Source organism: Bufo bufo, chromosome 2 (genome assembly GCF_905171765.1).
Source record: "Bufo bufo chromosome 2, aBufBuf1.1, whole genome shotgun sequence".
Classification (NCBI taxonomy): domain Eukaryota; kingdom Metazoa; phylum Chordata; class Amphibia; order Anura; family Bufonidae; genus Bufo; species Bufo bufo.
Window position 1 is genome coordinate 400,475,320 of NC_053390.1, and position 23,372 is coordinate 400,498,691.

Here is a 23,372-nt window from a genome sequence, read left to right on the forward strand (position 1 = left end):
GGGGCTACAGTTTTCTACGCAAAAACCACAACAGGAATTTATATTCTCATTCTTTTCCATAACAGGCTGCGTTCACACGGGAGAGATTTCCGCGCGGGTGCAATGCGGTAGGTGAACGCATTGCACCCGCACTGAATCTGGACCCATTCATTTCAATGGGGCTGTTCAGATGAGCGATGATTTTCACGCATCACTTATGCGTTGCGTGAAAATCGCAGCATGCTCTATATTCTGCGTTTTTCACGCAACGCAGGCCCCATAGAAGTGAATGGGGTTGCGTGAAAATCGCATGCATCCGCAAGCAAGTGCGGATGCGGTGCGATTTTCACGCACGGTTGCTAGGTGACAGTCTATACACTGTATTATTTTCCCTTATAACATGGTTATAAAGGAAAATAATAGCATTCTGAATACAGAATGCATAGTAGGTGATCAATTGAGGGTTAAAAAATAAAAAGAATTAACTCACCTTCTCCTCTTGTTCGCGTAGTTCTCCCGGTCTTCAGTTCTTTAAAAAGATGAACTATGGGCTAAAGGACCTTTGGTGACGTCAGATCACATGCTCCAATCACATGGTACATCACCGCGGTGATGGACCATGTCATTGGAGCATGTGATCTGACGTCACCAAAGGTCCTTTAGCCCATAGTTCATCTTTTTAAAGAACTGAAGACCAGGAGAACTACGCGAACAAGAGGAGAAGGTGAGTTAATTTTTTTTATTTTTTAACCCTCAATTGATCACCTACTATGCATTCTGTATTCAGAATGCTATTATTTTCCCTTATAACCATGTTATAAGGGAAAATAATAACATCTACACAACACCGAACCCAAACCTGAACTTCAGTGAAGAAGTTCGGGTCTGGGTACCACAGTCGGTTTTTTATCACGCGCGTGCAAAACACATTGCACACGCGCGATAAAAACTGAACATCGGAACGCAATCGCAGTCAAAACTGAGTGCAATTGCATTCCTACTCGCGCGGGTTTGCCGCAACACACCGGGACGCATCCGGAACTAATCCGGACACGCTCGTGTGAACCCAGCCTTAGGGGGTCATTTATTAAGACCAGTGTTTTAGACGCCGGTCTTTAAAACCCCTATACCTGGCGGTGGATCCGCCGAAGTTATGTAGTGGTGTCAGCCTCTACATAACTTTGGCGTATCCACCGTGGGTCTATATGTAACACAGCTTTCTTGTAGCTTAAATGTAGACAATTTTCTATGCCTAAAACAATTTTCTACGCCTACCAGACCATCTCTTTCCACACCCACTTTTTTAGTCCTGGCGTGAGCAAGGAAAAGTCACAGATTGCGGCGCAAAGAACCTTTGTGTCGCAATCTGCGCCAGACATATGCCTATTATAGGTGTATTTCTGATAGTAAATGACCCTCTTAGTTCTTATGGCGCAGATCCCCACTGAGAATCAATAGGGGAAGGAATACAGATGACTTTCTGGAAAATCTGCTAAATGAACATACCTTTTGACTTAAAAAACCTTAAAGGACCTTAAAGAGGCTCTGTCACCAGGATCAACCCTATTAAACCAGACATACTGCCTGGAAGGTGTTTATCGTACAGACAAAAGAAAGGTATAGTTTTAATCAGCATGATGAGCCCTTCCAGGCAGTATGTCTGGTTCAATAGGGTTGATCCTGGTGACAGAGCTGCTTTAAAGGGAACCTGTCACCAGTTTTATGGTGTCCTAACTAAGGGCAACATAAATAAGTGACTGATTCTCTTAGCAAAATGCTGGGTCACTTTCTTTAATTGACCCAGTCAATCACATCTTGTATTGAAAAGCTCCAGCTGATAATGATAAGTCCTGAATATTCATGAGCTCCTGACTCTCCCCGCCTACCTGCTGCTGAGTGACAGTTATTTTCCATATGAATCAGCAGCAGGTGGGCAGGGGAGTGGCTATAGCTGTTAATTAAATAAACGCTGGACTCAATTACATCACGCTGGACTCAAATCAGCTCATTAGCATGCGGAATGCGGCATCTTTGTGTGTATATTATGAGGTAACCATCTGTCACACCAGTAAGTGAATACATCTAAGGCACTTTTTAGTAGTTAATGATTGTATATAATTAGTTAGTTATAATCAAATATCCACATGACAGGTTCCCTTTAAGGATAGGCTCTGCTGCTATATTCACTCTATGGAACTTAAGTCCCTTTGTAAGTGAAAGGAGCACCACAGCACATTCTGGACCCGCCGCTCCATTCATACAGATACATGGCACTTTGATATGTTGCTCTGACAAGTGGAGGCACACTTTAAGTGTTAGTCATTAAACCATCTTAGACCTTAAAGGATATTAGAAATTAACCCACACCTGCCCTAGACCACATTGGATATCAATAGTAGTCCCTTTATCACCACAGACCACCAGAAATACTATATATTAGCCACTAAGCCACTGTAGACCCCCAGGTACAATATATTATCACTAATTCCTTATAGGGGTTGTCCTAGTTATTTTTTTGTTCTTTGTATGTTTCTAACGAATCAAATGTAACAGCTTTACCATGCACTTACTGCATCTGTAGTTGCTCCTTTCTCAGATTTCACTGAGAGTCACATGACCTGTGATGTCAGCTTCTCTCCCTGCTCAGATGATGTTTCGTGCACAAGCCTGAGAAAGCAGATATGAGTCTGTACACCAGACGTCACTGTGCTGGCCATGCCCCCTGCACTGCCTGCTGCTGTCTCCCTCCCACTGGATACTTCAGGAAAGATTAACCCCTTCAGGAGTACAGACAGGGCTGAAGGCTTTACTGAGTAGCTGCAGGCAGTGAGGAGACAAATACTGGGCACAGAAGCTGACAAGGAGTTCTGCAGAGCATTGCACAATAACAGGTAGGGGGAAGATCCTGTGTGTATAAGCAGTGCCATTGTACAGCTGGGACTTGTAGTCCTACAACATGCTGCTGAGTCTCCCAGCAGTCAGACATGTCACTCAGTGCAGACTTATTCACTCCCTTTGCAGAGCAGGGGGAGGGGCAGATATTGTTATTATTGCAGGTAAACAAAGGGCCAGAAGAGAACCAGGGAAATGAGGAAATAGAATTCTACCGAAAACTTGCTTAGCTCAGTTACATATTGCTGCTCATCAGATTTACAGTGCTATATATATTTTTTTTTTTCATAACTAGGACAACCCCTTTAAAGGGGTTTTCCAGGACTTGCATAATGACCTATTCTTTAGATTGGTTATCAAGATTAGATTGGCGCTCATGAAATCAGCCAATTGGCATGGTGCTTGTAGTCAGTCCCCTGCCATTCTGATACTGATGACCTATCCTACAGACAGATAATCAATAAGTCAGTCTTGAAAAACCCCTTCACTACCCTACCTTAAGATATGTGAACACACTTGGAAACCCCTACCTGAAAAACAATGCCTTATCAAATGCTTTATTTAGACATAAGAATGTAATAGAGGGAGCCAGTCAGTCAGGGCTTCTCTCAATGGCAGGGTGGAGATGCTAACCAAGCAATGGCTTTTGCTCTGGCAGACTTGGACCATCCATGTATTATATAGATGGCCATTCATTTCATAAAATAATACTATATTAACCCTTACTTTATTGCAGGGGAAATGTATAGCTGAAAGCATTTTGCTTCTGGAAAACTCAGTTATTTGCCAGGGTACTCGAGAGTCACCAATAGCCTGGCATGGGCCCATACTCCATATTCTTCTTAGTTTACATTGGTCAGAAAAAAAGATATGGCATGCAAAATGAAGTATTAGGCCTCATGCACATGGCCATATCCGTTTTCAGTCCACAAACCGTGGACCCACAAAAATGTGGATACCGGCTGTGTGCATCCTGCAGGCGTCGTTGAAATGCCTATTTCTTGTCTGCAAAACGGAGAATAGGACACGCTCTATAATTTGCGGCTTGGCCACATTGATGCAGACAGCAAACAGATGACGGGTCTGCGTTCAATGTGAAAAAATGTAGCCCGAAAATATGGTGGTGTGTGTAAGGCCTTATGCTAATATTCTCCCCTAGAATCACTGCTAAAATGGACCTGTAGGGGCTGCATGTGCCACTATACAAGGACCATGTGTGCAGCTTTGCCCTGTGTATTGAGCCCTTAGTATTAACAATGATTTTGGAAATACAATCACTTTGCAATAAAATTTCAACTCAAAATGGCAAACCACCAATATTTCAGTTGCATATCCATCCTCCATCAAACTGGTGTAAAGTAGAACTGGCTTAGTTGCCCATAGCAACCAATCAGATTCCACGTTTCATTTTTGACAGCTCCTTTGGAAAATGAAAGGTGGAGTCTGATTGGTTGCTGTGGGCAACCAAGCCAGTTCTACTTTATAGACCCCATAGGTCTTTACATAACGACCATAGCAAATCTTTACAGCTAAGGTAACAGCATAAAATATACTTTACCTGAGGAAGCTTTTGATCCGGGCAGCCTAGCTTCAGGTCAAGATAGTGAAACATTAATACATTGTAGGGGTGATGACCTATCGTATTGTGACATTCATCAAAAATCATCAAGGTAAAAATGGAAAGCGAGGGCACGCATCCGTCATTTAGACAGTTGACAAGGATCTGAGGAGTCAGAATGATGATGTCACTATCTTCCATAATCATTCCCACGGGAGCATTTTCAGTTTCTTCTCCGGAGAAGCCCACAACATTATATCTGTGGAGACAGAGGAAGAACTGTGAGAATCACTGTCCTGATCATTACTTGCTCAGCTCCCTGATACTGAGAAAGGATTTCAGGTCTCCATGCTCCCGAATCCCTTTGCTCGTGGAGAAACGTCATGACTTGATGGTACATACCCGGTGTTCTCAAAGTATTTGCAGAAAACATCCTTCTGTTGCTCATACACAGGAACCTTAGTAGCCATAAACACAATCTTTCCTTTCTGTCCTTTTGGCAAAGATTTTAGATGATGGTCACAAATGGATAAAGCCACAAATGTCTTCCCTGACCCTGTTAAGAGAGATATGACACATATTTAATACTATGTATTCACTTTGGATGATATTACTGATCACTGTTCCAATTTATTCCAGGAATTCCAATAATTAACTACATGACCATCAATCTGACTAGAGGGAACAGGGAAATGGCCAACTCCAATCATATTGAGGAACGTGAGCTCAATAGTGGTTTTCAGTTCCAAATAAAGTTGGACATTCACGATCATGTCAGCTGAGGTTGCCAATTTCCACGTAACCAGATGATCATCAATACATAGATAAATCTCATCTAAATATATCAATATTTTATTATGGTCCTGAGTAGTGTCTTACTGCAAAGTTGATAAAATGCTAGGTCGCATTAATGTATTATGTATAGCCCCTACAATATGACACCATGGACTGAGGACCAAAAGACACTCCTGTCACTCAAGTGAGCTGACCTGTTGGAGCACATATGATTGTATTCTTGCCACTGTATGCCGGCTGGGCCAATTCTTTCTGGTAATGTCTCAGCTTCAAATCTTTAATTGATCTGTGGGTGGAACCTGCACATAAAGGGATATAAAATAATTATCATAGAAAATGTAGCACAATACACAAATCTGATGTATTAAGTGAGATTATGTTGCCACCATGTGCAGAAAATGTACATCCTATGTGTATTATGCTACACTACTCCACTAGTGTACAGAGGTAAAACACTATAAACTTGTAGCAATCAGTATTAAATAAAGCTAAAATTAATACCACTTTGTAAGGGCTCATGCACACGACGGTATGTATTTTCCGGTTCGTAAAAAACATATCTGCAAAAAATATGGATGAAGACCGTGTGCATCCCATATGTTACGGAATGGAACAGCTGGCCCCTAATAGAACAGTCCTATCCTTGTCCATAATGCGGACAATAATAGGACATCTTCTATTTTTATACAGTAATGGAATGCGCACGGAGTAACTTTTTTTTTTTTTTTTGCGGACCCACTGAAATGAATGGCTCTGCATACAGTCCGCAAAAAAAACGGAAAGGACACGGAAAGAAAATATGTTCGTGTGCATGAGGCCTAATATACACAAGGAGAATATCTCCTGCATGGAGATCTGGGTACTAATACTGGGCAGTGTCCATATGGAAATCTCCAAACAGAACGAGTATGTACAATTCAATTGTGAGGTAGCAATAACTTTAAAATGTATATGATTAGTTGACCTCTTAAAGAGCATGTGTCGGCACGATCAACCCTACTAAACTACGTATACTGCCAGACAGAGCCGATCCTGCTGATTAAAATGATACCTGTCTTGCGAAAATCGCTTGCAATGTTTCTGAGAAAAACCACTTTTAATCTTTATGCAAGTGAGGACTTCAGTGCATTGAAGGGGCGGGGTCTGGCACCTCAGCTCTTTAGCTTTCCAGTCCTGGTCATGCCCCTCAGTGCACAGAAGTCCTTTCACAACACAGGTATCATTTAAATCACCAGGAACAACTCTAACAGGCAGTATGCCTGGTTTAATAGGTTGTTCCTATCATGGCACATCATGGACGGATCCGTTTTGCATCCAATAGACTTCTATTATGACTGAATAAATAACGGAATGCCTCTAAAGGCATTCCGTTATGCATTCCGTCATAGAATTGGGTTAAAGTCCATGGTAACGGAATCCATAACGCAATTCTGCTTTTACCACCAAACGAAGCGCCAATGAATTTCAAAATATTAAATTCGCTCATCTCTAATTACAGGCATAGAAGCCTTTGATTACGGTATTCCTTCCACAGATTATTATTCCAAGAGGTGCACTGGTTCCCAGTTTCATTCAGTAAGTATCAATACTTACTTGACACTTGAGGACATGCAGCTTCACTGCCATTGACCAGCACTGGATAAGCTAAAATATACAAAAGGTATAAAGAAGTTACAAATAATACTAAATAATACTGTTAAACGTACAACACACTATGGAAAACACCTAGAACCACTGAGCTAAGCTTCTGTCTGAAAAATGTTTACATGGATTAGATTAATATATTATGTCATCTTCCGTCCTTAGCTGCGGTCTTGTCACATATTAAAACTTGTCCGCAGCTGGGAAACCCTTCTGTCCAATGTGTGGGTGTTCTGGGCTAGGAGGAAGAACACCAAGGACTGATTGCTGCTGTGACATTTACATGGGAAGATGTGTGGAGCGATCTGCATCCTTCAACAACCCCTTTTCATACCAATTTATCCATCTCTAAATTCAGAGCTAAATGGTTAACGGTTCTCTTGTGTTCAGGATGTTTGGTGGATCTTTCCTTATACAGGAGAATATCATAGCTAACAATTTGGACCTAGAAACATTAAAGGGTCACTGAGATTTCAGAAAACTTTTAATATGCCATAGAGATACAGTCGAAACCAGACGTTTACATACAGTATATAAAAAGACACATATGCATGTTTTGCTCAATACCTGACATGAAATCAGAATAAACCTTTCCTGTTTTTGGTCAATTAGGATTACCATAATTATTATTATTTGCCAAATGCCAGAATAATGAGAGAGAGAATGTTTTAAGGCATTTTTATTACTTTCTGCAATGTCAAAAGTTTACATACACTAAGATTACTATGCCTTTAAACAGTTCTGGACGGCCCATATGATGATGTCATGTGTTTGGAAGCTTCTGTTAGGTTTGTTGGCAACATCCGAGTTAGTTACAGACACACCTGTGGATGTATTTAAATGCACACCTGAAACACACTGCTTCTTTGTGTAGCGTCATGGGAAAGTCTAAAGAAATCAGCCAAGATATCGGGAAGAGAATTGTAGACTTGCACAAGTCTGGCTCAACCTTGGGTGCAATTTCAAGATACCTGAAGGTGCCTCGTTCTTCTGTACAAACAATTATACGCAAGCACAAACAAGATGGGAATGTCCAGCCATCATACCGCTCAGGAAGTAGACGGGTTCTGTGTCCCAGAGATGAATGTGCTTTGGTCCGACATGTGCATATCAACCCAAGAACAAAAGCAAAAGACCTTGTGAAGATGATGGTAAAGATTGTGTCAATATCCACAGTGAAACGAGTACTGTATCAACATGGGCTGAAAGGCCACTCTGCCAGGAAGAATACATTACTCCAAAAGAAACATAAAAATGCCAGATTAATGTTTGCAAATGCACACACGAACAAAGACCTATATTTTTGGAGACATGTCCTGTGGTCTGACAAAACTAAAATGGATCTGTTTGGCCAGAATGACCATCGTTACATTTGGAGGAAAAAGGGAGAAGCTTGGAAGCCTAAGAACACCATCCCATCTGTGAAATACTGAAGCAACATCTCAAGACATCAGCCAGGAACTTAAAGCTTTGGCGGAAATGGGTCTTCCAAATGGACAATGACCCGAAGCATACTGCCAAAATGGTTACAAACTGGCTTAAGGATACCAAAGTCAATGTTTTGGAGTGGCCATCACAAAGTCCTGATCCTATTGAAAATTTATGGGCAAAGCTGAAAAGGCAGGAGCGAGCAAGGCAACCAACAAACATGGCTCAGTTACACCAGTTTTGTCAGGAGGAATGGGCCAAAATTCCGACCAACTATTGTGAGAAGCTTGTGGAAGGATATCCAAAACATTTGACCCAAGTCAATGGTACCAAATATTAATGAAATGTATGTAAACTTTTGACTTTGCAGAAACTAATAAAAATTCCTTAAACATTCTCTCTCTCGTTATTCTGGCATTTGGCAAATAATATTAATTATGGTAATCCTAATTGACCAAAAACAGGAAAGTATAGAAAAGTGAGGGGGCACTCTAAAAATGGATCACTAGATTAATATAGTACAGATATTTATTAATATTTTAAGAACACACCCTTAAAACCATTAAAACATACGTAAAACACATAAGCAGAACGTCACTGGTAATGATCCTAACTTCAATCTGTATGAAGTTTAGCGATGCTAGCAATATGATGGTATTGCGGTGGTAAAGGCAAAATGAATGTCCCAATGTGAGTCCTATTCATATGCTGCAATAGTGTAGCAATTCCACTGTACCCAATGGCGTTGAAGCAATAGTGATACTAATCAAAAGCAGCCCTGTGGCCCAGTCCTAATGGAGCAATAATGATGATAGTGTCCCTTGATCCGATATTCTGGACAAGCAGAGATATATATCAAATTCGGAGACTGAACTCCAGCTACTTACAGTCTCTCGTCGCTTGCAGTGTTCCGGTCTTACCCTTCCTGGCTGACTCTCCGCAGCGCTGATTTCCAGGCGGCCGTACACTCACAGCGTCTCACGTGGTATACTCGGCCAAGACGTGGCGTCCCACGTGACCTGGTTGTCTGGGGTGCCGGCTGGACGCTGATTTGACGTCACTGGTATGCGACTTGAGCTCTGGTTCTATGCCGGAGAAGAATCTCGTGTAGCGATGTCTTTGTTGTAGAAAGCTTTCTTACTCTTTCCAGGAATCCACGCTCACTCTGTATTTTCCAGACGCGTTTCAGGGTCATACACCCCTTCCTCAGGTTTATTCTGATTTCATGTCAGGTATTGAGAAAAAACATGCATATGTGTCTTTTTATATACTGTATGTAAACTTCTGGTTTCAACTGTATATCAAAGGTTTTGATCGGTGGGTGTCTGAGGGCTGAGACCCCCACCGATTCTTAGAATGAGGAGAGAGAAACCCTCAAATATCGCTCTCTCTCTCTCCTCATTGCAGGGGACCAAAACAAGATGGGCCTTAGACTTTCTGTTGTTCCCGTCTCGCTTTCTATTCTACAGCAAGGAAACAGTGTGTTCTTTCGATCACTGGGGTCAAAGCAATTAGACCCCCACCGATTCCTAGAATGAGGAGAGAAGCCTCACATACCGCACGCTCTCCTCACTGCAGGGGACCAAAGCAAGATGGGCCCTAGACTTTCTATTGATCCAGTCTCTCCTGAAGAAAGGAGAGACAGCGTGATGGGAGAGAACTTCTCTCTCCCTGTTCTAGCGTTCGGTGGGGTCACAGCACTCAGACCCTCACATGATCAGAACTTTTGATATGTCTCTATGACATATGAAACGTTTTCTGAGAACGCACTGACCCTTTAAATGCAGAATCTACATGGAGCAATGCTTTTATACTTGTCTGTTTTGAAAGCGGTCAATGAAGATGACTTCCTAGAACTCAAACAACCCAATTCCAGAGGAGGTACGGCTTGTACATGAAGAAAAATGGCTACCCTGTGTAAGAGGGGGTATATTGTTTTTCATATAATAAATGTTAGTTGTGGACTTGGAGGAGAATCAAAGCCAAAATCAACCACCTGACTGAAGATTGTCTTCGAGCACTGGCTCTTCTGTGAACTGGACCGTAAAAACGCTACTTTCTTCTCCCGAATCTTCAATAGGTTCATCTGTTTTACTGGAACAACCTAAAAGTTAAAAACCATATAATGAAAACCGTAAATTTGCTTTCATTTAGGGAGCATTACCTACAGGTATAAAACAATTTGCCTTCTGAGTTTAATCAGTTGTTTACATTTTTATGCTTTTACTTTTTTTCATCACAATATATCCCTCAAAAGCTGAAAAAAAGACCTCATGGGGGAAATATAATTGTGTCTCCCTGTATAATACTATCTGGATCTGGTGCTTCCATTCCAGCCTCAACTAAATAGTCTTGACAGTTGTTATAATCAGGTATCTGATGAATCTAAAGGTTTTCTTTATGGTATGTTCACACATGGGTTTCAGTGGGGATTCTGTGCTGAAAACTGATCACAATCTGCGCTGTAACCATCTCCCATAGTTTTCAATGGGAAGCTGTGCTGCCATTCATGCAGCCGAGGATTTTCCAGAAACCGCAGCGGAAGCCCGCTTGTGGTTTAGCTCCTTTCAATGGAGTTAAACCAAGAGCGGGGTCATCACCATTCAAAATGGAAACCCAGCGGTTTCTACTGTGGGATACGTGGCAGATTTTGACACAACTAAAAATCCCTCGTGTATACCTATCTTTACACAGACCAGAGGTTGAGGCAATTATCAGGAATGAGCATTCATAGGAACACTCCGATAATTGCCCCATATAAGTGTGCCGCCAATCACGCAATGAACAAGCGAACACTAATTTCTCAGGTGAACACATGTTTTATGTGGCACATAATAAATGACCCCCAAAGTCCCTTAAAGTAACAAATGTCATATAACTGTATCACCAAATGAGGAGGCCTCTGTCTTGGGTAATAACAACCTGTTTCATTGTAAGGAAATGTTTACACGCAACAGATTCTTTCCTTAAACTTCCTGCAACTGAAATATCCAATCCATTCATCTTCATGGATCTGCTTCCGCAGCAGGGGCTTGTGCACGCTCTATTCTACACATCTGCCTCATGTGTCTTGTGGAAGTTCTGTCTAAACCTTTATTAAATGCTATGGATTCACCTTGATCACCGCTCCAAACATCAAGGACATCATAGTGATCTCCTCTTTCCAAAGCCAAAGTGAACAGTTTCGGCCACTCTTTTTTATCTGATCGTAAAAGGCATACAATAAGCTTTTCCGCGCCAGCTGTAGGCCCCCTCAGCCTGGTTTCCTGAACAGAGGAAAGGATTAGTATAATATTTATGTAACTATGGAGCATATATATATCATTTAAAGGGGTTTTCCTATCCTCCAGAGGTCATCAGTATCAGATTGGTGGGGGTCCAGCAGCCTGCAACCCCACGACCAGTTGTCTGTAGCAGCCGCTGGTGCCAGAAACACAGCAGCGGACAGAGGTGGAAGGAGAAGGCTCTGTCCGCTGTGTAGAGGCCATATTGGAATACTGCAGCTCAGCTCCTCTTCACTCATCAATATCTACAAGATGGAAAACCACTTTATGATCTACAGCATTTACAGGTAGAAATGATGATTCTGATTTACTTGATCCAGAGCAACTGTAAAGATCATGATAATACCATAATTAAAGGGGTTATCCAAACTATAAAACATGCCCCCCTCCGCGGGCCCCTCATATAGATTATACTTACCCCGCTCCCCGGCACCCGAGTCGTTGCTTCCACGCACGTCCGCCGCTGCATATTCCCGTCGCATGGATCAAAACATCCTGGGATGGGGAGGGGGGGCAAGTTTTATAGTTTGGATAACCCCTTTAAGGCGAGTCATACTATATCGGAAACGCGTAGGTCTGTTTTTTAATCGTTGTACAAGATGTTTTTATTGATTTTCAAATAAAGAAGTGAAGTTTTTACAGAGCACTGGAGATTTTTCATTTTGAATCTGTTCATTGTACAGAGTATTTTCTATTAACAGGTTGTTGGTATATAATAGTGATGGTGAACCTTTTAGAGACCAAGTGCCCAAACTGCAACCCAAAAACCACTTATTTATTGTAAAGTGCCAGCACGGCAATTTCCCCTGAATACTACAGTCCAATATAGTATATCGTCCATGTACTTTATCTTGTAGCTATAATAACCTGCCTGCATTCAGTGCGCTGCCTGTGCTGTTCATACTGCGCCCTGCACTGATGAATGGCAGGAAAAGTCTAAGGCATATTGGTACACCACAGACTTTATACAGGGTGCCCACAGAGAGGGCTCTGAGTGCCGCCTCTGGCACCCGTGCCATAGGTTCACCACCACTGGTATATAAAGGTTACACCAAAACTGCATCACAATGTCATCACAGTGTGTGAGCAAAGCGCAGATTTCACCTTTTGTAATGCAAATGGTGAGATCTAGGGCATATCTGTGTCAACATTTGCAGCAAAATAAGCATGAAAATATACACGGAAAACCTGAATAGACTAAAATGCTGCACAAACAGGTCATTACACAATAAAAGTATTTTTAGAAAAAAAAAATATATTTTTGTCTCCAATTTCTGAAAGCCATATTTTTTGGGGGGGGCGATTGTCTTATGTAGGGGCTCTTTTTTTTGTGGGATGAGGTGAAAGTTTGATCGGCACTATTTTGGGCTACATACGACTTTTTGATTGCTTGGTATTACACTTTTTGTGATGTAACGTGATAAAAAATGGCTTTTTTGGCACAGTTTTTATTTAATTTTTTACGGCATTCACCTGTGATATTTTTATACAGCCACTGTGGGATTTCAACTTTTGGGGTCTGATCCCCTCTACAATGCATTACAATACATCCTGTATTGTAATGCATTGTCTGTCAGCATTACACTGACGGTTGCCTAGGAGATCCAGCCTAATAGGGCTGAATCTCATAGGCTCCCATGGAAGGCAAGCCCCGATGCCGATGTAAGGCATCGTGCTGTATTTCCAGCCATCGGGTCCCCATCACCACAGCACAGGGACCCGATGGGGACGGGGAGGGAGCCGTAAACCCCCTGTATGTACGACTGCAGTGTACAAGAGGGTAATCTGCCGACATCAGCCACAGCCGGGCCCCTGCAATGATAGTGCATGCACTGCTCCGGGGACCTCCTGATCATCTTGATGTACTGGTATGTCAAAGGTCGTCAAGGAACTGGTGACACACTAGTACACCAAGGATCACCAAAGGGTTAACATTGGGTGTCTGAGCTGAGATCTAATTAATATTGGGGGTCCGATCTGAGGTCTGATGAAAATTTTTATTTTTTTCCTTTTGTTGGGCGTTTGGGATGTTTGTTTTTTTAAACGGTCCCCAAAAGACAGTTGAACCCATTGAGAAAATCATGTTCACCTGCTCACTGGCTTCATCACAGCAATCTTCCAGTCCCCAGCCTGTAAACTTCTGGACGGACAGGGTCATGTGCACCGCTGCAGCCTATGTCTGGTCTCAGCAGGGAGGTGTCACCAAGTGGCACGTGGTCCAGCAATGACTTGCCGCATTAGTTACAGTGGAACACGTGACCCCATCCAAGCAAGCTGCGGCTGGCTGTAATACACAGCTGGGTTCCCACTGAAACGGCCTAGATCAGAGCCATTTACAGATCATTACACATTACAACCACTTATACTTTTCAACTCACCTCTTTAATCTCTTCGATCTGTCGTTGGAGGAGGCAACCAAAAAGTTCATTTACCATCTCATCAGTTCTGATGTTACTTTTAACAATACTGCTGATGATGGACAGGCGTTTCCTGGACTCCTCTAAGCTTTGAATACTGGTAAAGTCCGATTTTTGAATGGCTTCTGAAAGTTCTGTATATCCTTAAGGAATACACAAGACATTTGTTCAGTTCTACATTTACAATACAGCAGCTGAAGTCAACAAGTATGAAGTCTAATGCTATTATATATATATAATATATATATATATATATATATATATATATATAAATATATATTAGACTGTACATTGAATGAGATCTGAAGATTTTGCGGGCTAAGCCAATTTGACCAAGAAATCATGATCCTTATTGCCCGACTACTATTTTCATCTAGGTCTAAGCAGTTATATACAGTGTATATATATATATATATATATATATTTATTTATATTGTGACCCGTCTCAGGACCACATCCACATTGATGTTCCACAATGCTTCTGGGGAACTGTTCTATGGACAGATGAGACAAAAGTAGAATTTTTAATCACTAATGCTCTTTGTAATAAAAAGAACACTGTACACCAGGCATGCTCAACCTGTGGCCCTCCAGCTGTTGCAAAACTACAACTCCCAGCATGCCCGAACAGCCTACAGCTATTAGCCTACAGCAGGGCATTGTGGGAGTTGTAGTTTTACAACAGCTGGAGGGCCGCAGGTTGAGCATCCCTGCTGTACACCAACACCTCTTCCCAACTGTGAAGCATGGGGGAGGGAGCATCATGGTTTGGGGATGCTTTGTGTCCTCAGGGCCTGCACACCTTGTGATTGAGGGAAAGATGCATTCTAAGGTATATGAAGACATTTTACAGGAGGATATAAGGACAGCAGCTCATGACAGCGGCAGCGATGCAATAAGACAATGATCCAAAACACACAGGTAAATCATCTACAGAAGGGTGGAAAAAGATGTGTGTTTTGAAATGGCCAGTCCTGACCTTTAGGGTCTATTCACATGTCAGTAGTGTAATGTGGATCCGCAATACACACGGCCGGCATCCCCATAGAAATGCCTATTGTTGTCCGCAATTGCGGACAAGAATAGGACATGCTCTATTTTCTTGAGGAGCTGTGGACCAGAAGATCGGGGGCGCGCTGCGGAAATGTGGATGCGGAGAGCACAAGGTGAAAAAAATAAATGCAGGATCCATTTTGCCAGATGACACCGGAAAGACGGATCCGGCATTTCAATGCATTTTTTTGACTGATCAGGCATTTTTTTGACTGATCAGGATCCTGATCAGTCTTACTAATGCCATCATACGTTTTGCCGGATCCGGCAGGCAGTTCTGGCGACGGAACTGCTTGCCGGATCACTCTGCCGCAAGTGTGAAAGTAGCCTTACTCTATCAAGATGGCATCAACTGAAGGCATCCCAGAAATACCGACAAACTGAAACACATTTTCAGAGAAGAATGGTCCAAATTCCCCCTCAAAAATCCCCCTGCACCTACAGGAAACATGAGATGACTGCTGCTAAAGGGGGGTCTACGAGCTATTATATTCAAGGGTTCACTTAAAAGGTGTTCTACAGTTTTTTTCTTTCTGAAAATTTAAATCATTTAGATCATTAGCATCTGATCGGCAGGTGTCCGAGCCACAGCCTTCTCTCTGTTTACCGCAGGCCCAGTGATGTCACGACTAGTATCACTCGCCTGGGCGCGGCTAAGCCCTGGTCACTTGAATGGAGTTTAGCCACGCCCAGGCGAGTGATACTAGTCATGACATCACTGGACCTGCGGTAAACAGACGCTACTGGAGTGCCGCTGCCTTCTCAAACAGCTGGACCTCTCTATGTTATATTTCAAATGTGTCCCTTGAATGAGATCTTAATACTTAGTTCACCTCTTTCTCAAACTGTGAAAATAAAGAAATGCAAAATGATAATTCAGTGTGACGTAGAGCATACCTGTTGTATTGAGCACATCTATAAACCCTTGGTACCATCCTTCAGTTTCCAGTTCGAGTAATTTCTCCAGAAACATCTTGGCAGCAGCAATAGATCCCTTCCCCTCTTCTGCCCATATCTGCTGAATGGCATCTTTCAAAAGATATAGGAAATATTACATAGGCTATTTCCAGTTGTACTGGTGCAATAAGTAATAATGCATAGCACATTGTTTCAATTTATAACAATTCAGAATAATTTCTTTAAGGCCCCATAGACATACCAGTTTTTTTTGGTCTGCATCATATGCGGAGAAGGTTGTGTGCACGAGGCCTTAGGCAATGTATTACAGGCAGGCCACTGTACAGGGAATCTGCAGACCTCTCTGTACCTTCTGTTTTAGTTTATAATCATTGTGCAGTTGCAATGATAATCAGCATCCAAACAGTGACTTCCTGGGGAGCTGTACCGCAGCCTTATGAGCACCCAAGGGAGAGCACTTGGCCGCTACCACAATTCTCCTAAGGTTGCAGGCACGTTCTACAACTACTCCCCACCACAACAGAACTGGAGCACTGGGAGCTGAATCCAGCAGTGAAACCTCTCACCCCTCTTCCCCAATCTAATATTTATCATGCACCCTGTTTTAGGCAGGTATCCCATTTATCGGCTTGGATAATCCTTAAGGCCCCTTTCACACGAGCGAGTATTCCGCGCGGATGCGATGCGGGAGGTGAACGCATTGCACCCGCACTGAATACTGACCCATTCATTTCTATGGGGCTGTTCACAACTTCACATGAGCAGTGATTTTCACGCATCACTTGTGCGTTGCATGAAAATCGCAGCATGCTCCTCTTTGTGCGTTTTTCACGCAACGCAGGCCCCATAGAAGTGAATGGGGTTGCGTGAAAATCGCAAGCATCCGCAAGCAAGTGCGGATGCGGTGCGATTTTCACGCACGGTTGCTAGGAGACGATCGGGATGGAGACCCGATCATTATTATTTTCCCTTATAACATGGTTATAAGGGAAAATAATAGCATTCTGAATACAGAATGCATAGTAAAACAGCGCTGGAGGGGTTAAAAAAATAATAATAATAATTTAACTCACCTTAGTCCACTTGATCGCGTAGCCCGGCATCTGCTTCTGTCTCCTTTGTTGAATAGGACCTGTGGTGAGCATTAAGTACAGTTACAGGACCTTTGATGACGTCACTCCGGTCATCACATGGTACGTCACATGATCTTTTACCATGGTGATGGATCATGTGATGACCAGAGTGACGTCATCAAAGGTCCTGGAATGAATGCTCACCACAGGTCCTGTTCAGCACAGAAGGAGACAGACGAGATGCCGGCAGCGCTAGCAAGTGGATTAAGGTGAGTTAAATTTTTTTTGGATTTTTTTTTTTAACCCCTCCAGCGCTAGTTTACTATGCATTCTGTATTCAGAATGCTATTATTTTCCCTTATAACCATGTTATAAGGGAAAATAATACAATCTACAGAACACCGATCCCAAGCCCGAACTTCTGTGAAGAAGTTCGGGTTTGGGTACCAAACACGCGCGATTTTTCTCACGCGAGTGCAAAACGCATTACAATGTTTTGCACTCGTGCAGAAAAATCGCGGGTGTTCCCGCAAAGCACCCGCACATTTTCCCGCAACGCCCGTGTGAAAGAGGCCTTAATAGTTGTTAATTTATTTTTATTTTTTTCTCTCATTCATACTACTTGTAAATGTATAACCATGGAAAAACAAGTAGACAACACATGCCTAGTTGCAGGGGTTAAGCGTGTGGCTAGGCACAGCAGGAGAGGGCTGCTCCAGCCTCCAGCCATCAGAGATTTGGAGATGCTGGAGATGTGAACCTCACACTCCCCTTCTTCTCCTCTGTGACTGGTTTGCTGTTTGTAATACAGATGGCCATCTGCTGGTGAAAGGTGAACAACTCACATGTAGATGTCAGATAGCATTAAAGGAATACTTCCACCTTAGACATGGATATGCCATGAATGTCTGATAGACATCCCACCTCTGAGACATGCACCAAACTCCAGACCCGCCAACCCGTGCTTGAGAGGTGGTCACATTTATCCATTTATTTTACTCATATTCCGCAGCGCTTTAAAAACATTATCATCCGTTCCTGTTTCCAGTGGAGCTAACAATCTAAGTTTCCTATTAAAATTCCTATGGAATATGGGAGGAAAGCGTCAAAAATTTGGTTTACCAGCTCAACAACCCTGGAAAAATTTTAATTACACACATAAAAACCCTAACCTTTATACAATAGAATATGTTCAAAACTGCTCTTTTATATATAATTTCTTAATAGAAGCAGAAAAGTATCCAAAATTGGTGTAGGTCTCCATTCTCACATTTTGAGCCTCCCTCCTGAAAGATACCACTGAAGGAAGGCCGTAACGGATCCCTCTGTATAGGCATAAAGCGGGAGGTGTTGCTTATACAGCCACCACCCCCTCTGTATGCTAACATCTGCACTGCCCTCTCCATGTAAAGACCCGCACTGCTTCTCTTCTCAGTTCCCAGACAGAGCAAAGCTCATGAGGAAGCTGCAATGACGTATAAGATAACTGTCCATATAAAGACACAACAATGGTCCTCATAGGGTTCCATGAAGCTGCTCTAGAAAGGTGTCAACGCTGTGGGCTGGAGCGGGGATAGTGGGGGGTCCGAGAGGACGCTGATTCTAAGAGCAGCAAAGAAGACAGGGTCGTGTCACTGCTCCTAGGATTCTGCCTCTCAGAAAGTTTGTCCTGTACAGAAGCTCAACTCTTCTGCACTTGTGGTCTCCTTGGCTGGCCATGGGCTAAAGAAGAGATATAGCCACACTGTTCTTAGAACATGAAGCTCCACTAAACCATACAGTAAATGGACATGGCTGTTGCTGGAGATTCTCAACTTTAATCGAGGCCTGTGACAGATGCTGTACAGTGGCATAAGATACTATAGCATTGTTAAAAAATATACTTTTTTTTTTTTTTTACAGTATATAACTGTATGAAATGGAGCAGACTACTATGCTACTCCATACTGCTTTTTTCAGTATACCGACATAAAGGACAGAAGCCAAAGAGGCACTCTTTTGACTTTTGTCTGGCAATGGAAACCCATAGACGTGTTCAACATGTAAACTGAGAGCTTTCCCGGAATACAGGCTAAACATATAAAAAAAATGTGATGGGAACATAGCCTGGATATTAACAAAAAAATTGACTGGATTTGCCACAAGTCTAAGGCTAAAGTTTTATGATGGAGTTTTGAAGTCAAAATCAGGAGTGGATCATAAAAGCCCCTTCCCTCTCCTTCTTAACGGACAGGTCCAGGCATGAGGACTATGTGGGAACCTGGCCCTGTCAATTAAGGAGATGGAGAAGGGGCTGGCAAAGAAAGAAGAGGAGCAAGGTTGCACACAGTAGCTTGGGCATGCCCTCAGTGCACTTAGATACTCATTTGCACATGGATTAAAAGTACTTTTTCTTCAGAATGAAGCAACAAATCACCAAGTGAAAGGTATCATTACATTCAGCTGATCTAGCCCTATAAGACATTGTGCCTGGCTTAATAGTGAATTTCCTGCTGACAGATTCCCTTTAAGTCTTGTTTGTATCATATGATTTGTACTGAACATCTTATTGCTTGCTTGTCATTATAAAGATCTGTGTGTGACTGTGTGTGATGGGCCCAAATTAACATGTGACTGTGGATACCTAATGAAGCCTGAAGATTCATTCATCTAATCGGATGCCGGATCTTCCTCTTCAGTCTGCGTTGCCCTGTACTTCATGCACCCTTTTTACAGTATCGGGTGAGATGTACTGTTTGTTTTGTACATGCTGAAGACGTATAGTATATATATTCTAATATTATAACATGGAAAAGTTGAGTAATTTCCACAAACTTGTTTTTCAGGTCCAGCAACAGGAGATCAGTCAACTTTAAAGAAAACCTGTCAGAAGGCACTCACATACAAGACAAAAAGTTGAACTTAAAGCAGCCCCTCCCCCCCGGTAATCCGGTAATAAGGTCAACCCCCCAGGGGTCACATGGTCATATTCTTCCATGTATGACCTGAGGCCACCTTAACCTTACTGTATCACTAGCCACATTAAATGAATCTGTCACCAGGATAATCGCTATTGAAGTAAAGCCATGGCCTAATAGCACTTAGTACCTTATTTCCAGAGGTGCCTTTGTTTCAGCAATAGATGTTTTCTATCTTCTGAAAATCCAGTTTATTTGGTATGCAAATGAGCCAGTAAGGTGCCCAGAGGGGCGTTATTCTTGCAGGAAGGAGCCCACGCCCCCCCCCCCCCCCCCCCCTCCTCACATTCAAGCCATAACTCTGCCCTCCTTTTTCTGCTCCCTGCTCCAAATAAACTGGATTTTCAGAAGATAGAAAACATCTATTGCTGGAACAAAGGCACATCTGGAAATAAGGTACTAAATGCTATTAGGCCATGGCTTCACTTCAACAGATTTAGGAAAACTACAGTCAGGCTCTCCTTACAGGTAACAAAGGGTAACGTAACTGCATACTGAAGGGGTCTGATCGGTAATATATCATGTAGACTGCCGCACTACTCTACCAGGTAAAATTAATGTGTTGGAAAACTCATGGACCAATCGGTCCTGTATACATGTTAGCCAGCTGTAGGAGCCAGCTTTAAAAGTCAGGAGCCAGGGACACCAAGATATAGGACAGGGTCCACACAGTTCAGATAAGGAGCAATTGATGCACATTTTTATAAATATGCCCCCTACACTTTTCCAGCATTTACAATTTCTCCTCCACTTGCCTTCCTTACTTCTTCAGGAGTCATAGCAGCAGCTCTTCCCATTTAAGCCCCCCAGCAGGACAAGAAGTCGCAGCAGGACTTCCACCAGCCTCCCCCTTCCACTGTGACAGCTGTGACTGCTTCTGCTGGGAATGATGTACAATGGCTCCTGACTTTTAAAGCTGGCTCCTACAGCTGGCTAACATGTAAACAGGGCCGATTGGTCCATGAGTTTTCCAACATATTAATTTTACCTGGTAGAGTAGTGCGGCAGTCTACATGATATATTACCGATCACCAGTGTGAACAGACCCCTTCAGTATGCAGTTACGTTACCCTTTGTTACCTGTAAGGAGAGCCTGACTGTAGTTTTCCTAAATCTGTTGAAGTGAAGTGAAGCCATGGCCTAATAGCACTTAGTACCTTATTTCCAGATGTGCCTTTGTTTGCAGTTTGTACTGGAGGTGTGGCTGCCTCCTCAGTCATGCACTCCTGACCACCCTGTCTGCCCTATAGGCTGATTTTAATTAGGTGGAACCTACACTCCCTGAAGTGTATGGTAGCCGTCATGGCACCTAACAGGTAGAATTTAGTGTTAGGAACCGGTCTAACAGAGATCGCCTTGACGTGCGGCAGACGGGCTCAAATAATTTTGTACAAAACGATTTGCCAAGTATCTCTCACTTATAGTGTAGCACTTGTTATTATTATGCAATTTTGTACTCTATATTGCAGTGAGTTGTCGCATTGCATGTTTTTGTCTTTTAATGTTGTTCCCTGCCATAGCAATGTGCTCCTCCGGTTTGGTATGTGCTGACTAATACAGGTTTTAGTTATATGTCGTCCAGTTAGTCCAACTGATATGCTTCCCAATTTGCAACAGTAATGTGGGTCTATGTCAGTGATGGTGCATGATGTATGCAGTCCTGGAACAGCCGTTCGAGGGTGTATATCTTTGTTCAAGATGTGAGCAAATTACCCGTTTGGCATCGCAAATCGAGTCTCTAAATGGGCAAGTTGCAACACTGAGAGGCATTGACAATTTGCAAAAGAGTTTGCTTCTCACCGAGCAAGCACTCTTTGGGGTAGATGAGGGGGAGGGTGACAGAGAGGAGGCTGAGGAAAGTGAGGTAGCAAGCTCGGTAACAGTTAGAAAGCGGGGTAGAGGGAAGAGTGCCAGGCAGGCTAGCCCTGATCTGACACACCCCAACAGGTTTGCACGTTTGGCAGATGAGGGGGATGCCAGTTCAGGGACAGCACTGCTGTAGCCGGACACTTCCTCTGCCAGTCAGGGGAATGTCAGCTCCGGTAAGCAGGGAAGCAGGAGAGCAGGGCAGGCCAGACAGGTGCTGGTAGTGGGAGACTCCATTATTAGGGGAACAGATAGGGAAATCTGTCACAAAGACCGTGATCGCCGAACAGTGTGCTGTCTTCCTGGCGCTAGAATTCGACACATCGCGGATCGGGTTAACAGATTACTGGGAGGGGCTGGAGAAGATCCAGCGGTCATGGTCCATATCGAAACCAGTGACAAAGTTAGAGATAGGTGGAGAGTCCTTAAAAATGATTTCAGGGATTTAGGTAAAAAGCTTAGGGGAAGGTATTTTCTGAAATACTGCCTGTACCACGGGCCACACAAGAAAGGCAGCGGGAGATTAACAAGTGGCTCAAGAACTGGGTTAGGAAGGAGGGGTTTGGGTTCCTGGAGAACTGGGCCGACTTCTCTGTTGGCTACAGGCTCTATCGTAGGGACGGGCTGCACCTCAATGGGGAAGGGGCAGCTGTGTTGGGAAGAAAGATGGCTAGAAGGTTGGAGGAGTGTTTAAACTAGGGACTGGGGGGGAATTACACTATAGGAGGGGAAGATAGTGCAGATAGAGACCGGGGGCAAGGTAGTGGGACTGGGGGAGGAATGGAAGGAGGGACTAGAACAGTTCAGAAGGAAAGGTGTAGGGTAAAAAATATACATAAACCTCTCAAATGTATGTATACTAATGCCAGAAGCCTGACTAATAAAACTGGTGAACTGGAATTAGTGATGTGTGAGGAGGACTATGACATAGTGGGAATAACTGAGACATGGCTGGATGATAGCTATGACTGGGCGGTTAATGTACAAGGTTACAGTCTGTTTAGAAAGGATCGCCAAAACCAGAGAGGGGGAGGGGTTTGCCTTTATGTAAAGTCCTGTCTAAAACCCACACTCCGAGAAGATATAAGTGAGGGACATGAACATGTGGAGTCACTGTGGGTAGAGATACATAGAGCTAAAAACAACAATAAATTACTAATAGGAGTCTACTATAAACCACCTAATATACCAGAGTCCACAGAAAATCTACTACTAAACGAGATAGACAAGGCAGCAAATCATAATGAGGTGGTTATTATGGGGAACTTCAACTACCCAGATATAGACTGGGAAACTGAAAGCTGTACATTCAATAAAGGTAACAGGTTCTTGGCAATAACCAAAGACAATTACCTCTCCCAATAGGTTCAGGACCCGACTGGAGGGACGGCCATACTGGACTTAGTATTAACCAATAGACCTGACAGAACAACAGACGTGCAGGTCGGGGGACACCTGGGAAATAGTGACCATAAAGTAATAACCTTCCAATTATCATTCAAAAGAGCGTT

General features: G+C 43.0%; 1 protein-coding gene across 1 annotated transcript in view; it reads right to left on the bottom strand.

The window, feature by feature from the left end:
* The window catches only part of DDX58 (DExD/H-box helicase 58), a 117,803-nt gene that overhangs the window by 85,429 nt on the left and 9,002 nt on the right, over nucleotides 1-23,372 (bottom strand). The window contains exons 3-10 of the mRNA XM_040417249.1: nucleotides 15,945-16,076; nucleotides 13,956-14,137; nucleotides 11,409-11,559; nucleotides 10,290-10,397; nucleotides 6,818-6,868; nucleotides 5,419-5,523; nucleotides 4,832-4,985; nucleotides 4,430-4,688 (exon numbers count right to left, since the gene is read on the bottom strand). Of these exons, the coding sequence (XP_040273183.1) occupies nucleotides 4,430-4,688; nucleotides 4,832-4,985; nucleotides 5,419-5,523; nucleotides 6,818-6,868; nucleotides 10,290-10,397; nucleotides 11,409-11,559; nucleotides 13,956-14,137; nucleotides 15,945-16,076 (1,142 nt within the window). The remainder of the gene's footprint in view (nucleotides 1-4,429; nucleotides 4,689-4,831; nucleotides 4,986-5,418; nucleotides 5,524-6,817; nucleotides 6,869-10,289; nucleotides 10,398-11,408; nucleotides 11,560-13,955; nucleotides 14,138-15,944; nucleotides 16,077-23,372) is intronic.